Source organism: Artibeus jamaicensis, unplaced genomic scaffold (genome assembly GCF_021234435.1).
Source record: "Artibeus jamaicensis isolate MK-2021 breed Jamaican fruit bat unplaced genomic scaffold, CSHL_Jam_final scaffold_369, whole genome shotgun sequence".
Lineage (NCBI taxonomy): Eukaryota > Metazoa > Chordata > Mammalia > Chiroptera > Phyllostomidae > Artibeus > Artibeus jamaicensis.
This window is the reverse complement of record NW_026522042.1, coordinates 26,685,647-26,701,492: the sequence shown is the minus strand read 5'-3', so window position 1 is coordinate 26,701,492 and position 15,846 is coordinate 26,685,647. Positions and strand designations below refer to the sequence as shown.

The 15,846-nt window shown below is 41.1% G+C and overlaps 1 protein-coding gene across 1 annotated transcript in view; it reads right to left on the bottom strand.

Annotated features, from left to right (window-relative positions):
• CTNND2 (catenin delta 2) overlaps nt 1-15,515 on the bottom strand; it is an 841,098-nt gene extending 825,583 nt beyond the window's left edge. Inside the window, exon 1 of the mRNA XM_053657171.1 lies at nt 14,936-15,515. Within this exon, the coding sequence (XP_053513146.1) occupies nt 14,936-14,972 (37 nt within the window). The 5' untranslated portion in view covers nt 14,973-15,515. The remainder of the gene's footprint in view (nt 1-14,935) is intronic.
• Nucleotides 15,516-15,846: the final 331 nt, after the last annotated feature.

The window sequence follows — 15,846 nt, the reverse complement described above, 5'->3', positions numbered from 1 at the left end:
AAAGCTCCAGTTATTAGACATCATGCTGAATGTCAACTGTGGGGCTGAGCACTGTGAGAAGAGGCCAGAATGCCACTTTCCACTGAGCTCATGAGGGGCCGGCATCTGGACATGTGCACAGATGACGCCCTTTCGGCTACATACCTCCAAATTGCTCTCCAAGACTAAACTGGGTGTGACGTTAAGACACGATTTACTGACAGACGCAAAGGTAAAGATGCAGAAACATATAGCCAGTGCAATGCTCCCAGGAAAAAAACAATGTAATCTAAATTGTTGCTTGTGGAAATAGCAACAAATTAAACATCAAAGGAGTCAACTCAACATACTCTTGTTAGATTAAGAGGATCCTCCCCGATCTATTGACACTACTTCAATAACTTTTTTTGTGGAGGCTTTATATTTCAAAGACATAATTTGACTAATGGCACAGCTAATTTAAATCAAAGAGGATTATAAAAAGGGAAGAGGGATTTTTGTGATAGCAGCATCTAAACATGAAATGAAAGTTTATAAAAATTCTGTTTCTGATAACATTAACTGACATTTCCTACATAAGATGAAAAGGAAGGAAACATGCAATTACTGAAATGTCACACTTGAAGTCATATAAGTCGGCTTCTGATATTTTATTATGTTGCCATTAAAAACATTCCATATCCCTGATACATTGATATTTACTCTTTGTAAAACAGTTATTCAAGGTCTTTGGCCAAGTGTGACATTTCAATAATTTTGTAGTAAATTCAAATAAATTTTCTTCCAGTTGGCAAAATGCCAAATTATAGATGACATCAATTTATTTGTGTATTGTTTTATTTTGTTTAAATCATTTTAATTTTAAATTTTAGTTACTACACAATAGTTTCAGGTGTGCATCACAGTGACTAGACATATAACTTACTAAGTGATCATCTAATAAATCCCATACCCGTCTGACACCATACAAGAGGAGACCCTCGAAAAACAGTATTTAGAAAAAATGTATGCGTTTATTCTTACACCTTTAAACACCTTCAAAGTACTCTACACTTGATGCAATACACCTATTGAGACATTTTTCCCACTGCTCAGAACAGTTTTTGAACTCATCAATTTTGATGTCTTTTAGTGCTTCTGCTGTTTGTTTTGCCTCTTCTACATCAGCAAAACATTTCCCTTTAAGGACTTTTCTCATCGAGGGAAATAAATAAGTGTGCTCAGGGTGAGACTGGGTGAATAGGGAAGGTGGGGACAGAGGTCATGGTATTTTTGGTTAAAGACTTCCGAACACTCAGTGTGATGTGGGCAGGTGTGTTGGTAAATCGCCCATAGTGCAATAGGCAAAATTATTGAAAGAGTCTTCAAAAAATTCACTGAAGCCGAACACAGCCTCTGACAACAACGCCAGTTGGTACACTGATACAAATGGGTTTCTAGCACACGTACCTAGTTGGGGTAGCCTGTACTACAAGGGACCCAACATGCAGAATATAATTTTGGGGGGGGTCACCTCTCCTACACAGTTATCAGATATTAGTGACTATATTCCCTATGCTGTACTTAACATTCTATGACTGTCATGGAAAATGTAATATAAATTCACCTTGAGAAGGTAAATCTACTTCTGAGAATTATATATGATATTTTTCATAATTTTCCCTATACTTAACAATGCTTTGTCTTAGGAGAGTATATTGACAAAAATATGGCAAGTTCCCATGTAAATCAACATTTCCCTATGTTTTATAGTCCCCTACTTTTCTTTAAGATGACAATTATTGTTCCATGAAAACGTAAACTTTGTACAGCTCCATTTTTTTACTCTAAAAGTAAGCTTAATATCCTCCTGCAGCAAAATTCCTGGCATATTTGTATTTCATTTACTATGAGACAATCTGCCTTTGAAAAAGAACCTGCAATACCTCAGGATGCTAGGAAATCATGCAACAGCTGACTTGAAAGGTGAGGCTTCCTATTAGATCTGCCCATGACAACCTACCAGCTTATTAACCAGTCACACTGATCTCTGACATCCACTCGGTGATAGATTACCTGTCTTCATTCATCCTGTTCCAACATACTCTGTGATCTGATTCAATGATTATTATATATTAAAAATTTATCCTACAGGGGCATCCATTTAGAAGCCAGGTATGCATCAATGCTTGTGAGGTCCTATTTGTACTACATCAGTATAGGATGAACTTTAAATCCATTTTAATGACCAACCTTCAAAGAGGAGATAGGGCCCGTGGAGGTAATTAGAGTTAGATTATGTCAGGAGATGAGGCCTTCACGAGGGGACTAGCGGTCTAACGGGGGGAGGGGAGAGAAAGAGATGCATGCGCCAAGGAAAGGATGGATCAGGACATAAAGGGAGGGCGGCTATCTGCAAGCCAGCAAAAGGGCTCTCACCAGGAACCAAATTAATCAGCAGGCACCTTGATACCTTGATCTCAAACTTCCCAGCCTCCAGAACTGTGAGAAATAATTGTCTGTTGTCGAAGGCACCGAGCCTGTGATATTTAGTTATGGCAACATGAGCTAAGACGGTCTAGACCTCACAGTGTTTTCACTGGGCCCTTGCTTAGACCTTCAGTGTTTTCAGTTACTGAAGCCCTTGCAAAGTCAGGTCACACCATTACAACAGAGGAGCCCTTGGGCCTTTCCCCCTAACTCCTGTGACTGAGGGGAGCATGGCACATTCTTAGATTCGGATTAGGGAGTGTTTATGCCACTCACCATGGTCGTCAACTATCCACTCAGTGCTACAGAGCAGTCTCTAGACCTGCTGCCAAAATGTTCTATCATGTTTTCCTGGTGACCCAAAAGCAGCTTCATAAATTCTTCTGACACAATAATATTCCACATAACGTCACACATCTGTACATCACGACACCCAAATTTCACAGTCATCTGCTCAGCTTGACATGCACAGGCGGCTTAGCTTCTTATGATGATGATACCAAACTTTTCCACGTTTCACACTACGAGTGTTCTGTACCACATACATGTACAGGGATAACCCACCTGCCTTCTCAATGTCTTGTAATGAATATACAAGCATCCCTACCTTTTGCCAAATGACCAGCAGTATCTAGTTTTGAAGATACATTAGAAGGGAATTTATAAGTAACAATGCTCTACTTAAGTGAAAACGACTCAGCAGAAAATTTGAAATTACTCCTGTAGTATATGGACAGCTATATGACATAAATCATCAGCATACTAATTGAAAACTATTAAGGTATAAATAAGACATAGAATTTCCCCTTAGAGATTACAAGGCAATTCACTCCACGCATAAAGGCCACTGACAGAAACTGTACAAATAGCTGCGTTCAACAGCATCCACTTTGGGTCAGAACTAGAAAACTCAGGCAGCCACCGAATCCTGGACCTGTCAAAGCTCAGCCAGCTGAAATGACAAATAACTGTAACAAACAGCATGCATTTTTCTTTTTTTAAATCTTTGTTGTATTTTTTCCATTACCATTTAGTTCCCTTGTACCCCCCTCCCCGCAGCAATCACCACACTGCTGTCCACGCCCATGAGTCCTTTTTCCTTTTTGCTCAGTCCCTCCACCCCCTCACTCCCCCCACTAGCTGTCACCCTGCTCTCTGTCTGAGTCTGCCCCCATTTTCCTTTAAACTCATATGACATCACCTAATGAGTTTCTCAGAAAAACCAAACATAGAAAATGCTAAGGGTTCAAAAACCTGTTGTGTTGCTGTACAAATTCTGATCCTCACTTTCAAAAGATAAAATAGAAGAACACGCTTGCAGTGACTAACATGCCATAAAACTCAAAGGGAGAACTTTGCCTATATTTCCTCCCATACCCTGTTCAGCTCCAGATGGCACCTTATCAGGCTGCCTCCCTGCTCTCCCACTTGTGACTCGGTGTCATCTGCCTTCTCGTAGGTACAGCTGTACCACTGTAAAAAGCTTAGGCTGTTGGGCTGCCAGGATGAAGCTGCACACTGTATTAATATTATTACACTGTGTAAATGGAATGTGGTTGTGGTACCCAAAGAACCTGAGTCCTGGTAGCAATGAATTCACTTTACTAGAACTGACACATAGAAGAAAGGAAACAATTTCAGACCTGTGATGGGAAATGGCCACCTTAGTCTGAAATCCTGGTTTGAAAAGGACAGAAGTGGCTAGTTACCCTTCAACTCAAAGAAACTTATAAATCACTCGGATGGGGACAGATTTCCTAGCTCTGGAGTAGCATGTGGTTTGCTACTATTTATAACTTGATGCTTCTTCAAAACATATCTCCAGCCCAGCTTATTTATTTTTTAATGTAATTATTGTTCAAGTACAGTTTTCTGCCTTTTACTCCCATTCCAGCCCCCCAGTGCTCCCCACCGCCCTCCCTTTCCCATGCCTGATAGTTTTTGTCCATGTGTCTTTTATACTTGTTCCTGTGAATCCTTCCCCTTTTCCCCTGAAATTCTCTCCAGCCCAGTTTATTGAGTGATTGGATTAATCAATGAGCAATCAACCAGCCCATTAAAAAAAGTTTTGTTGCCAAAACTCATTCAAGCTACCTGCTTCTTCTCACCTAAAATTTCCACACTTCTCACTAGGTGTTAACCAAACTCCCGCCCCCCGTGTCAGACTCAGCAGCACGAAGTCCTCTGTGCCCAGAGTCTGCACTTGCAGATGAAGAAGGGCTGTTGCCTGTCATGCGGTCAAGTGTAGGTTTCTCCCAGCCATTCCCTGGCTCCGCTCCTCTCACGCTCTTTTTCTTTCTCAGCTTCACAAGAACAAGCTAAGGGTACCCCATGAATCTTCTCAACTGCTCAAAAGAAACATGGACTCACTACACAATTTGTCAGGCAGCCTGCCCTCAGCTACAGAAGGAAAACGTTCGTTTTATAAGAAAAAAGAATCATACCTGAAACCGCGATAGTCAGAGCACATCATGACTAGCATCTCCTCTTGAGTACCGGACACTCTGCTACTCATTAAGAGACATGCTCAGTGAGGTATATTAACCCCCCTTTTGTACGTCCTTCAAAAGTTTTGAGAGTGGGAACCAAATTAAAGTTTTATTTTTTTCATGACTTACACATGATTTCTTTCCATTGGCAGGCTATAGTTAGAGTGATCAGAATCCTCTGAAATTCTGTTCAAAGTATTTAAGGAAATATGCTCAAAAAATGGAAGCCAGCTTCAGTTCACACTTCTAAAACTGTTCTGATAAAGCCTTCCAGGCGCCAGACTCGGCAGCCTACCAGGAGAGGAAATAATATTCTGGGGACATTTGTGCAGACTTCAATCACTGAGGAACAATGGGGCTACGTTCTACTCTCCTTTTAAGCAGGAAATATCTGTGTGAAAAAGAAAAAAGAAACAGAAGGAACGTTTTGGAGCCTATTGGGTATGACATAATTTTTGAAGTGGTATAAAGAAATAACAGTAATTACTTCTACTGAAGGATAAAGGATAATTCTTCCTATAGGCAATGCCCAGTAACCTATCTTTACAACCACCGGCCATTTTAAAACCATTTGGTAATGGAGGTCAGAGATTTAATTCTACAGGCAAAAAAATATTTGACTCCAGCTCACAGAAAAAAAAAATACCCTATTTCTGGAACACATCATAAGTTCCAAGGAATGTATTTCATATTTAAGTACTCATCATGATCATGCCTCCCAAAGCATTTTCATATGAATTATCATATCACATTTACACACACAGAAATGGGAATTTCGATCCCAACGAACAAAAGAAGTACAGGCACATATGCAAGGTGACAAGAGAAAGTGAGCACCACGCATGATGCAAATCCCAGAACTCAGAACCCTAATCCCATGACCCTCCAGCGCACTGCAAAGACACGAACCCAAAACAAGCCAAAAGTAAACAAGCAAGTCTTAGTTCATGAACCCTTTTGACAATGAAAACGAAAGTGCACACAGAACTCACAATGATTAGCTGAGTGTTTATCACGTGCTAATTACTGCCCTAGGATTTTAGAACCAATGGAAAAAAGAGACAGATTACCAATACGGGGTGGGGGTGGGGGTGGGAGGAAGCATGGTCCTATGTGACTAGGCACATTGGATACATGATATATACGTCCCCATGGGCCTATGCATATGATATTGGAAATCATGCATTTGCTAGAGAACGGCACTCTGACTTACTGTTCCCAAAGACGCTGAAACACGCAGAGACAGCACTACCAGAGGACGCGCAGCACGGTGACTGTGATGCGCCCAGAGAGCTTCCACCTGTGAGCCCCAGACTGCTGCAAACACTCTTCTCTCACACAGAGGTCCCTGAGCCTGTGCAGGTGCGTAATTACGCTTTACGTGGAGAAAGTAAAAGCCAGAATTAGAGACACAGGTATGTCATCTTGTTTATTTAACCAAACAAACAGCTAAGCTGTTTGAGGTTCACTAATATACTGGGTTCTCTGCTATGTATTTTAAGTCCATAGTTCTTTAATTTGCCTTCTCAACAACCAGAAGACACGGAAATTATTACTTCCTCTCTATCAACAATGACACTCAGTAGTAATTTAACCACTTGCTAAAAAAATATGGAAAAGTGGTGACATGATTCACTCAAGTTGTGATACAACTATTAAGCCATTCCCTCCAGCGTTGGTTGCATTGCTGTAGTTTCTCCCGAAACACACAATGTCAGGGAGCTACAGAATGAGCCCTTAAAGAACACCGCTAGGGAGATGTATACTGCAAGCTTTAGAATTGTGCTTCAAATAAGAATATAATGAGAAATAAACTGATAAAACATAAGACAAAGGCTAGTGTAATTGCTATAGACAAGTAATACAAATTGATATTAAGGCAAATAAACCACTCGAGAAATGTGCAAACAACAATTCACAAGAGAATTGGGAATGCATCATAAACTTATATAATATTTAATTTCATTCATATTCAAAGAAAAGCAAATTAAATCATAGGAAAATAGAATCACCCTCATATAATCAGAATTTGTTGTTTGTTTTTAGTTAAAATACCTAAGGTTGCCAAAATCATGGGGAAACTGGCAATACTCCAGCTTTGCCAAAAGAAATATAAATTACATTTATATTTCTAAAGAACAATTTGACAACAATATCAACAGTCTTGAAAACATCAAGTTCTTGGAATTAATCTATAGAAATAACTTAATGAAAACTATTTGCCTTTAATCACAGCATCGTATATACTGCCAAAAAAAAAAAGAAAATGCCATCAATATCCAGAAATAGCAAGTTATTTAAGTAAATGATGTTACAAAAAATATAAAAACCAGACACTAAAAACGAATACCTATTAAAAGCTTCCCTCCATATTAAAAAGTAACAAAACAGACTATGAGATCTCTTCTAAATTAAAAAACATATCTGAGGTAGAATTTCTGATAAAAATTGAGTCACTTCTGAGGCTTGAGTTTATGCATGAACTTAAACTTTTTTTTAATCGTCTCTACATTTTCAAAATGTTAATGACCATGTGTTACTTCTGAAAACAGAAAAAAAAAATTTTTGAAAAAGAATATTTCATTGATGTGCTGCAGAGTCCTCAAGAAGATACCAGCTTGCTAAACCTACTCAATACAGCTTAAATTTAAAAAGAAAATCTAGGTACGGCACTAATTAGAGTATGTAGAAAATGCACTTCGAGAAGAATAAACCTTGTACATTTTCAGTCAGGCATCCCACTGGTTTATAAAATTTATTCCAAAGCAAATATATAGTATCTTCAAAAATTTAAAGACATGCTTTTCCATTGCAACGTATATCAAACTAAGATGTATCTGACAAAAAGATAATATGAAAAGAACAACACACTTGAAACCCCACCATAACTGCTCTGCTTTTGGTTTGTGTGGGCATGTGTGTGGGTGTGTATTCTGGGTATCACAGTCAATAGTTGTTTGCCTGACTTTCTTCTTAACCTTCGGTACCGTGAATACTTCTCATACAGTTATGCTTTGGAAAGATACCTTGTAGCTGCATGTAGCACCTCTTTGGACTGAGGTGCCATGATGTATCTAGGCACCGACCATGGATTTCACATTATTCTTTTGAACGCAACTCAAGCCAGACTATCTCCTTGATGCTCTGCATGCCCCTGGCTTCCTGTACCACCTTGCAAGTCCCGGGTAAGTCTGACACGATTTCTACCGTCTCTGAGGCTGCCCATGACACCTGTACGCCTTTCTGGACAACTCCCCCACTCCCTCCCCCAGGGACTCCACAAAGACCATGCTCAGCCCCAGTGAACACTGTGTGAGAGATGAGAGGCTGCATTCTGGCTCTTTTCTATTTGTAAGACTTGGTTTGCTGCCAAAGACATTACTCTTCCTGGAAATTAAATTATTCTGTGTTACTGAAGGTAATAACTGCTATGTTACTCTAATGTTTGAAAGCCCAAATAAAATATCTGAGAGAGAAGAATAAAATTTATTTTAAGAAGTGAGCTTTTTTTAGGTTGAGTAGTCATGCTTAGAGTCAAATAAAACATTGTGTCTATTTGGAAATTCACTTTTTTCTTCTTCATTGACAGGGCCCATGACCGCTCTTATTAAAAGTTAAAACATTAAACAACGACCAAACTCTAATCATCAACACTGACATGGAAAGTGCTGTGGATGAAAGCTATCACAGATCATCATTTATGTATGGTTTGGGAAGTCAGATTTTGACTCTGTCCTTTTTACACCTAATTCTCATCACTTCCAAAGCCACCCAACTACTGGCAGTCAAAATCTAACACAGGGAGTAAGGAAGAAATACTGAGTGAGTTATTTTAAAGTTAGCAATTCATAAATCTGCTGAATTTCATGGACCACACTCTCTATAAATCAGCCAGGACATTAGACACTCCCCTGATAATTCCTGATACAATGTCAAAATACCATGAAATATTTAATAAGCTCAAGTACTAAGCAAAATACTGTGAAAGCTATTATATCCCGAAAGGATATAATAAGTTGAGGAAAGCTATTATATTCCTCAACTTGAATTCTTTAAAAACCATGTCACTGAGGAACACTTCTTCCCTACTTGTGATGCTTCCTTCCAGGTGAAGGGAACTTAATGAATGGAACACCTCTGGCCTTTCTCCAGCCTTTCACTTTCCCTGACTCTGAAGAATAAAGGGAGCAGGTTGGCTTGCTCTTCCTTCTTCCCTTGGAGATCTCCCTGCCTATGGAGATCAAGGCTCTAGGGCTCAGAGGCAGCTCTGTCCCTGTGAGGAGGGAGGAAGGACAAGGTGCTGGGGTGTCATTTGGCATCATACCAAACTATATATGATTGAACTAACACTTCACCTTTGGTAGCTACTCCTTTATATAATTTTTCTCCCAATATTCCAACTTACTCAAAACCTAGAAGTGTTGGTGAAGGTGATATTTATCAAGATCCTTAAAGATACAAAACACTCCATATTTCTGCACATTTTGTAATTTAAGATAAATATGTACCTTTCTGTCATTTATCTTGTTGCATATTTAAATGAGAAAAGATTACAGTAAGTATGATAAGATTAAGAAGAGGCTCCTGGACCAAAATAATAAGTTATATAAAACCTGTATAGCAAATAAATTTTTCTTCATATATACCTATTGGACCAAATTCCTAAGGAGAGTCAATAATAACCACATTAAGCAAAACTGTTAATAATGATGAAACTTTAACCAGTACTTATGCAGGACTAATGTATTTATTAATTTAAATGACAGCATTAACTATTTCCGTAATCTAATGCTATAAACTAAACAACCCATCTATCTGTTCCAGTACCATCCGAAACTCCTAGAAATTTTGACTCATTTATTTCGCCAAACATAACTGGCTCACTTGCCTATTTCATCCAAAAAAATACAAAGGTCTTTTATTATAATATTTATTTTACTCTGGGCAAGTATAATTGGCAGCGGCTCCCACAACAACACATAAATTTGAATATAAATAACTGTGTTTATTGTCAAAATGTTTTTCTGACTGAAGATAAATTAGTCTCCTGTTACACAGGTCACAATCTGTAACAAATTCTAAGATACATTCCAAGTGTTATTGTAATCAAATCATGTCACTGAAGTTCAGAGCCGTACTGTGCAGGAGCTGGGTATAATCACACCCAGGTAAGTTGGGTACTTCACTGAAGCTACTAAGAATGAAATGACATGTGAAAATGGACATTTATTTTCAAAAGATACCAATAAACACACTTTCACTTCTTTTTCAAGAACTTGGTTTAATAGGAGGTGGAGTGGAGTAGGGTGGGTCGCTGTGGGCCTTTTACTTCTGTCATACATTTCGCTGTTTCAAGTTTATTTTTTTGTGACAGTGATATTGTGATGGAACTCATGCTCTGTAGTTCTAAACAGGGCAGATGTTTAACACTGGACCCCACCATGAGTTATGCTTATTCAATGATCTATAATATTCTTTGTCTGATATTAATTGTAGAAAATTTGATTTTCATCAGGTAATAATATAAGAGTATCAAAGTCCTGCCATTTCTGCCTATAAGAGCAGAATCTTTTTAAATAATATTGCTGGGAGATAAATTTTACTTCTCTTTTAGCTTAATACTATATGTATATACAAAGGACTGTTATGTTGCAGAGTAGAAACTTTGATATATTTTATATGTAAATCTGCATAATACAGTAATACTACAATATGAGTAATATCACAATATTACAATATGGGTGAGAATATATCCATCTAATAGCCTTTGGTGGAGGGTGGTGACCTGTATAACATATTTCTATGATACAGAGATGAAGCACAGCATCCATCATAAGACATAGCTATATCTCTTGTGTTTCTACAAATTTTCCAATGTATAAGCCTCTTATAGATGCACTTACTTTATCTGAAACCTATCTTTTGAGATATTTTGTCTTATTGCACCCATTTTATAACTAAAACCCTGAGCTAAAATCTGAGGGTCGCATAAATGGCCGAAGACCAAGTTAAGAACAGGCAGAGTTGGGACCCATCCTCGGCCAGTGCCCTCTCCACATCAACACCTGCTGGAAGCAGAACCCAGAACAGCACCGATTACTAATACACATTCCGATATTATATCTGCATCACAATATTATGTATATGTATCTATTTGAGGGCACAGCTCAACTTTTCCTCTCGAAATACATTTGTAATGTGAAATAACAATAATGGAATAATAAGTTTCAATATATGTAATTCCTTTTACAGATAACTTTTCAAACATCTTGCCAAGGGATACAGGTGAATGTCCGTCTAACATGGGAAGTGGCGGGCAGCAGTCCTTCACCTACTCAGCCATTCTTTCCAATTTGTCAGAAACTAATTGGTACAGAATATGACTTTAATATCCTAATATAGCTCAGACATTTCCTACAAACCAATTAACCATGATATGGAGCCTGAAATTACATTTAACTACTATGTGATCAAAAGACAAATAACTGGAGGTGTCATAACTACACATTTTTGTTATGAGTTTTACCATTATTAATGAACTAAAAGCACAGTAGGATAAAATACTTCTGTGAGTTTCCTGTGTGGAAGGTACTGTTTGTGAATATGATTGGATTCATTAAACCCAACCAGGCAGTTTATTTAATCAGTAAGCTAGATTGGCAGACAATGTGATAGAAACTATTTATCTATGACATGTTTAATATTTTACATTAATATAAAATGCTGTTGCTTTGGCACATAACCAGATAAACTTGGAGCCAGCAACAAGTACCATGAACTATTCCCACTCAAACTGACTTTTCACCCGCATCCACCCGACACTTTTCACAAAGCCATGAAAGAACCGTGGCCCTGAGGACACCTTCACAATATGGATGATGGAAACCAACTGAGAAATCTGGCTTGAAAGCATGTTTCTGAATTGTAAATCGGCCAGCAAAGAGCCAATGTACCATATCTCCCAGGAAAGTACTGGATTTAAAAATATCTGCTTGTTTTCTCATGGTAAGTCATCCTCTGAATTACAGTGTTTGAGTGTGAGAACACAAAACCATGTTATTTAAAAAATAAAATCTCTATTTAAAAAAATGAAAATTTTAGGAAGAGTGGTCCTAGCAACACCAATTCCCCACTGAAGGAGGGTAAATAATATTCATGGAGAAACAAATGAGTGCCCTTTATCTGCTTCTGGCTAATCATCAGAAAAAGGAAAGAAAAAGAATACTTCACAACGGTTCCTAATGTAGTTCAATAGCCTTGCTGCAGTCAGACATATGGTTCATACAAAGTATACACCTGATTTTATGGACCAATAAATATAATACATTATTTCAAACCTAGTTTTAATGTTTCTTACAGAGGACAACCTGATGAAATCACTGTGAAGAACTCATCACCAATCCACATCAAGGCATACTACACAAAAGACAACTTTGAAGAAGCACAGCAGTAACTAGCAAGTTCTATAACAATTTCAGGAAGAGCACTGTATATTCGATTATATGTTAAAAGCAGTGTTATATTGGAGAATATTATAACTTCATTTTTCATTTTAAAGGTCATTTTGAAAGAGATATTATCCTCAGGATTAGTTAACAAAACTAAAAATTGCATTTTCCACTTAATATCATTTGAATTTCATTTTTTCTCTCTGATGAATCATTTCCCTGGGAGAAGGAATTAGCCTGACTATGAAAGGTATGAGGTTGATGGAAATACTGTAATTTATACTATAATACCGTACATGACTTTTATTACAATGAAAACACTAGTGACATCTATAATGATTAGGTTATAGAAGTATACAAACATCCACCAAATTAAATAACTCCTTTCCCCAAGACTATGACAATTTTATTAAAGCAACAACCTCATGTAGTTGCTGCAATTGCCATTCAATTGGGTACTATCGTTTTCAATCCACAACATAAAATAAAACTCACATATACAGTACACGTAGTTTTCCCCATGCCTCCCAGCTGCTCTCTGTCTGCACACATAGGCAGAGAACAATTTCTACTAGCCCTTTAAAAATCACATTTAAATCTGTAACAGCAGACAAAAAAGAAGAAAGAAATGAATGTCTCCTTCATATAGTGCTTGTTTTTCAAAGAAATTGTATGATAAAACGTGCAGTGAGCAAAACAGCATGTTCAAAGTGCTCTCGAAAGTTCTCTGAGTGTGAAAAAGGTGAAACTAACACGATATTGATAAACCTAATCACACTGCTCACTTAACTCCAGCTGTGTAGACCTTCCTAGTCTCTGCAATGCTGAGACTTCTTAGCCGTCTAATTGAAGGCCTCCTCAATGGCAACATCTGAGTCTAAATGTAATCATCTTCATTCAAGCCCTGACATCCTGTAACCCACAGACCAGTAAGGATGCCTCTTAACATTCTCCCCCAAAAGAGTGAAAAGTCATTCTGCATGTGGCAAGGAGATTGGACAGCACTTGAAAGCAGCTAGTCCATATTTGAGGATGTCTGCCCCTATCTGTCATAATTCCCCAAGAGTAGTGCCCGGCACCATGCACGGTTTCATCCCTGTAATTCGACACCACTCATATCAAATACGTATGGGATTTTATCAGTGGTACAGCTCTAAAGCCTTTTAATCCTGTAGGAGAATTACTAACACCAAAGAGATGAACTGAACTACCAGCATTAGCCTAAGGTACTGATGTAGGGATGCACAATGAGGTAACTCTTAGGGTAGTTTCAGCACCTCCCTATTTCCACGGAAGTCGGTGCAGAAAATTCCCAGCGTTTTGCATATCCGTCACATAGTTCGTAAAAGTGAAAATCTCTGCGTGTCAGGCTCACTATTACGTGTATAACATATCCCTCTTCTTAAACCAGCATATTTACTTGATAACATTAGGCATGCATGTTAATAACGCCTTTCAGGGCCAAAGCAAATCAGATCAGTTCAACCGAAGCATGCAAGGGGGGAAAACACCTTGGAACCACAACCTGCTCCTCTTTTTCTCTTTTTCCACACCCTTCACTACTCCCACATTTACAGTGAGACACAACTTTAGGCATTTGGGAAGTAAGTGTTCTTTGTGGGAAACACACAGACACGCACACACGCCCCAATCCCTGAGACTGTTTTCCTACAGTACAGACCAGGAAGGCTGCACCACCTCTAATGACTTAATTCAGAACGTAGTGGCTCCAAGCAGCTGAGTAGCAATCGATGGAAACACATTACCCACCAAAATAAGAGGAAAGTCGGCAAAAAAAAAAAAAAAAAGAAAGAAAGAAAAGAAGCTTGCTTTTTACCATTAACTACCAGTCACCCAAATATCGCATCGCAACCTCCCGTGCACATTCACACCTTTCCAAACCTGTGTTTCAGCGGCGCTTTCCAGAGCCTCGCTATCTATTGTCAGGACGCAGAAGCCCCCGAAACCTGTGAATCGAGCTGAAAACGCTTGCCCTGAAACCGCTAAATATAGACCAAGGGGCTGTGGGTCTGGCAAGCAACAGAAGACCAAAGGAATGGCCACGGACGCAAATGACTAAGTATTTCCATTTTGTTCTAGTCAAACATCGTAATGACATTGAACATAAGGGCAAAAGACTGGAGGGAAGTCTTCCCCACCCCCACCCCGTCTTATCCTCTATATTAGGGACGTCATATATGCAACGGTTATGTTCTTGAGGGTGGCGGGGAGCAGTATTGTTGCTGTTGCCCTATATACGCCTCCTCTGGGGGAGATGAGTGGCAGGGAGGGGGGAGCACGTAGAGAAGCCACTTGCTAACCGCTTCAAGAAAGACACTAACCCTGGCCCCCATTCTAGGCAGAGCTGTCTTCCCAGAGGGGACCCAGAGCAATCGCGGTCCTCCCCGGGATGGCAGGTCCACGCAGCTGCCGCCGCCGCCACCGCCACCCGGACAGCAGTCCAGGACCAACCCCCACTGGCTGCGAGGAGGACCACGGCGAGGAGGAGAAGGATGTGCCGGCCCCAGCAGCCCCGCGCAGGCAACTCACCGAACGGCGCGGCGCCTGACTGCTTCCTCGGGAACATGCACCCGCCACCAGCGACAGTTTCTCAGTCCAGGGAAATGCGTGCGTACCGCCGCCCGGCTTCAGGGCAAGGTCCTGACCTTGCCCAACTGCAGCATCTTCCGCTTTTGTTGTCTGAGTGCTGCCGCGGGACAAGTGATGCTGGCGGGGAGCAGGGGCGAGCGCCGCGGGGGAGAGGCGGCTCCCCACGCGAGTGCGCAGCGCCCGGCCAGGCAGCCCCTCGGAACACGGCGACCGCAGCGCCCCCTGCCCGGCTCGGCTGGCTCCACGAGCTCGAGGCTCCTGCGGGCTCCTCGAGGCTCCGGGTACCGCTGCTGCCGATCAGGCTGCGAAAGCTGCCGTCACCGCCGCGCCCGCCGCTCCAGTCCGCTGGCCGCCGCCGCGGGCGCGAGCCTGGGGCCGCCGCGGCGCCGGGCGCCGAGCGCTCCCTTGCTGCGCCCAACCCGCCTCCCGCGCCACCTGTGCCGCTGCTGCTGCCTCCGCCGAGGGCGAGGCTCCTCCCGTGGCGCAGCTGCCCCAACCTCCAGCTAAGCCTCTGCGGCCGGCTCGGGCGCCCGGCAAGTGAGGAAGCGTCCGCCCAGCCGCCCAAACCTGCCCAGGGCGCCGAGCATGCCCAGTGCCGCCGCCAGAGCGCCGCGCTTCGCCGTGCGCGCTCCACTTCTCCTGGTTTTCGTGGCAGCAGCGGCGGCAGCAGTGGGAGAGAGGGGAGGAGGACGCGGGCTGGGAGAGGGCCGAGCATCCCTGGGAACGCACACCTTGGCCCAGAGACGGGAGCATGCTCGGGAACCCCGCAAGAGAGCTGGAAGGGACCCGGGGAAGGCCTGCAACCCCAGTTTGAACCCGTTCTCAAAGGGCCGGTTCCTTCGTTCACGGGC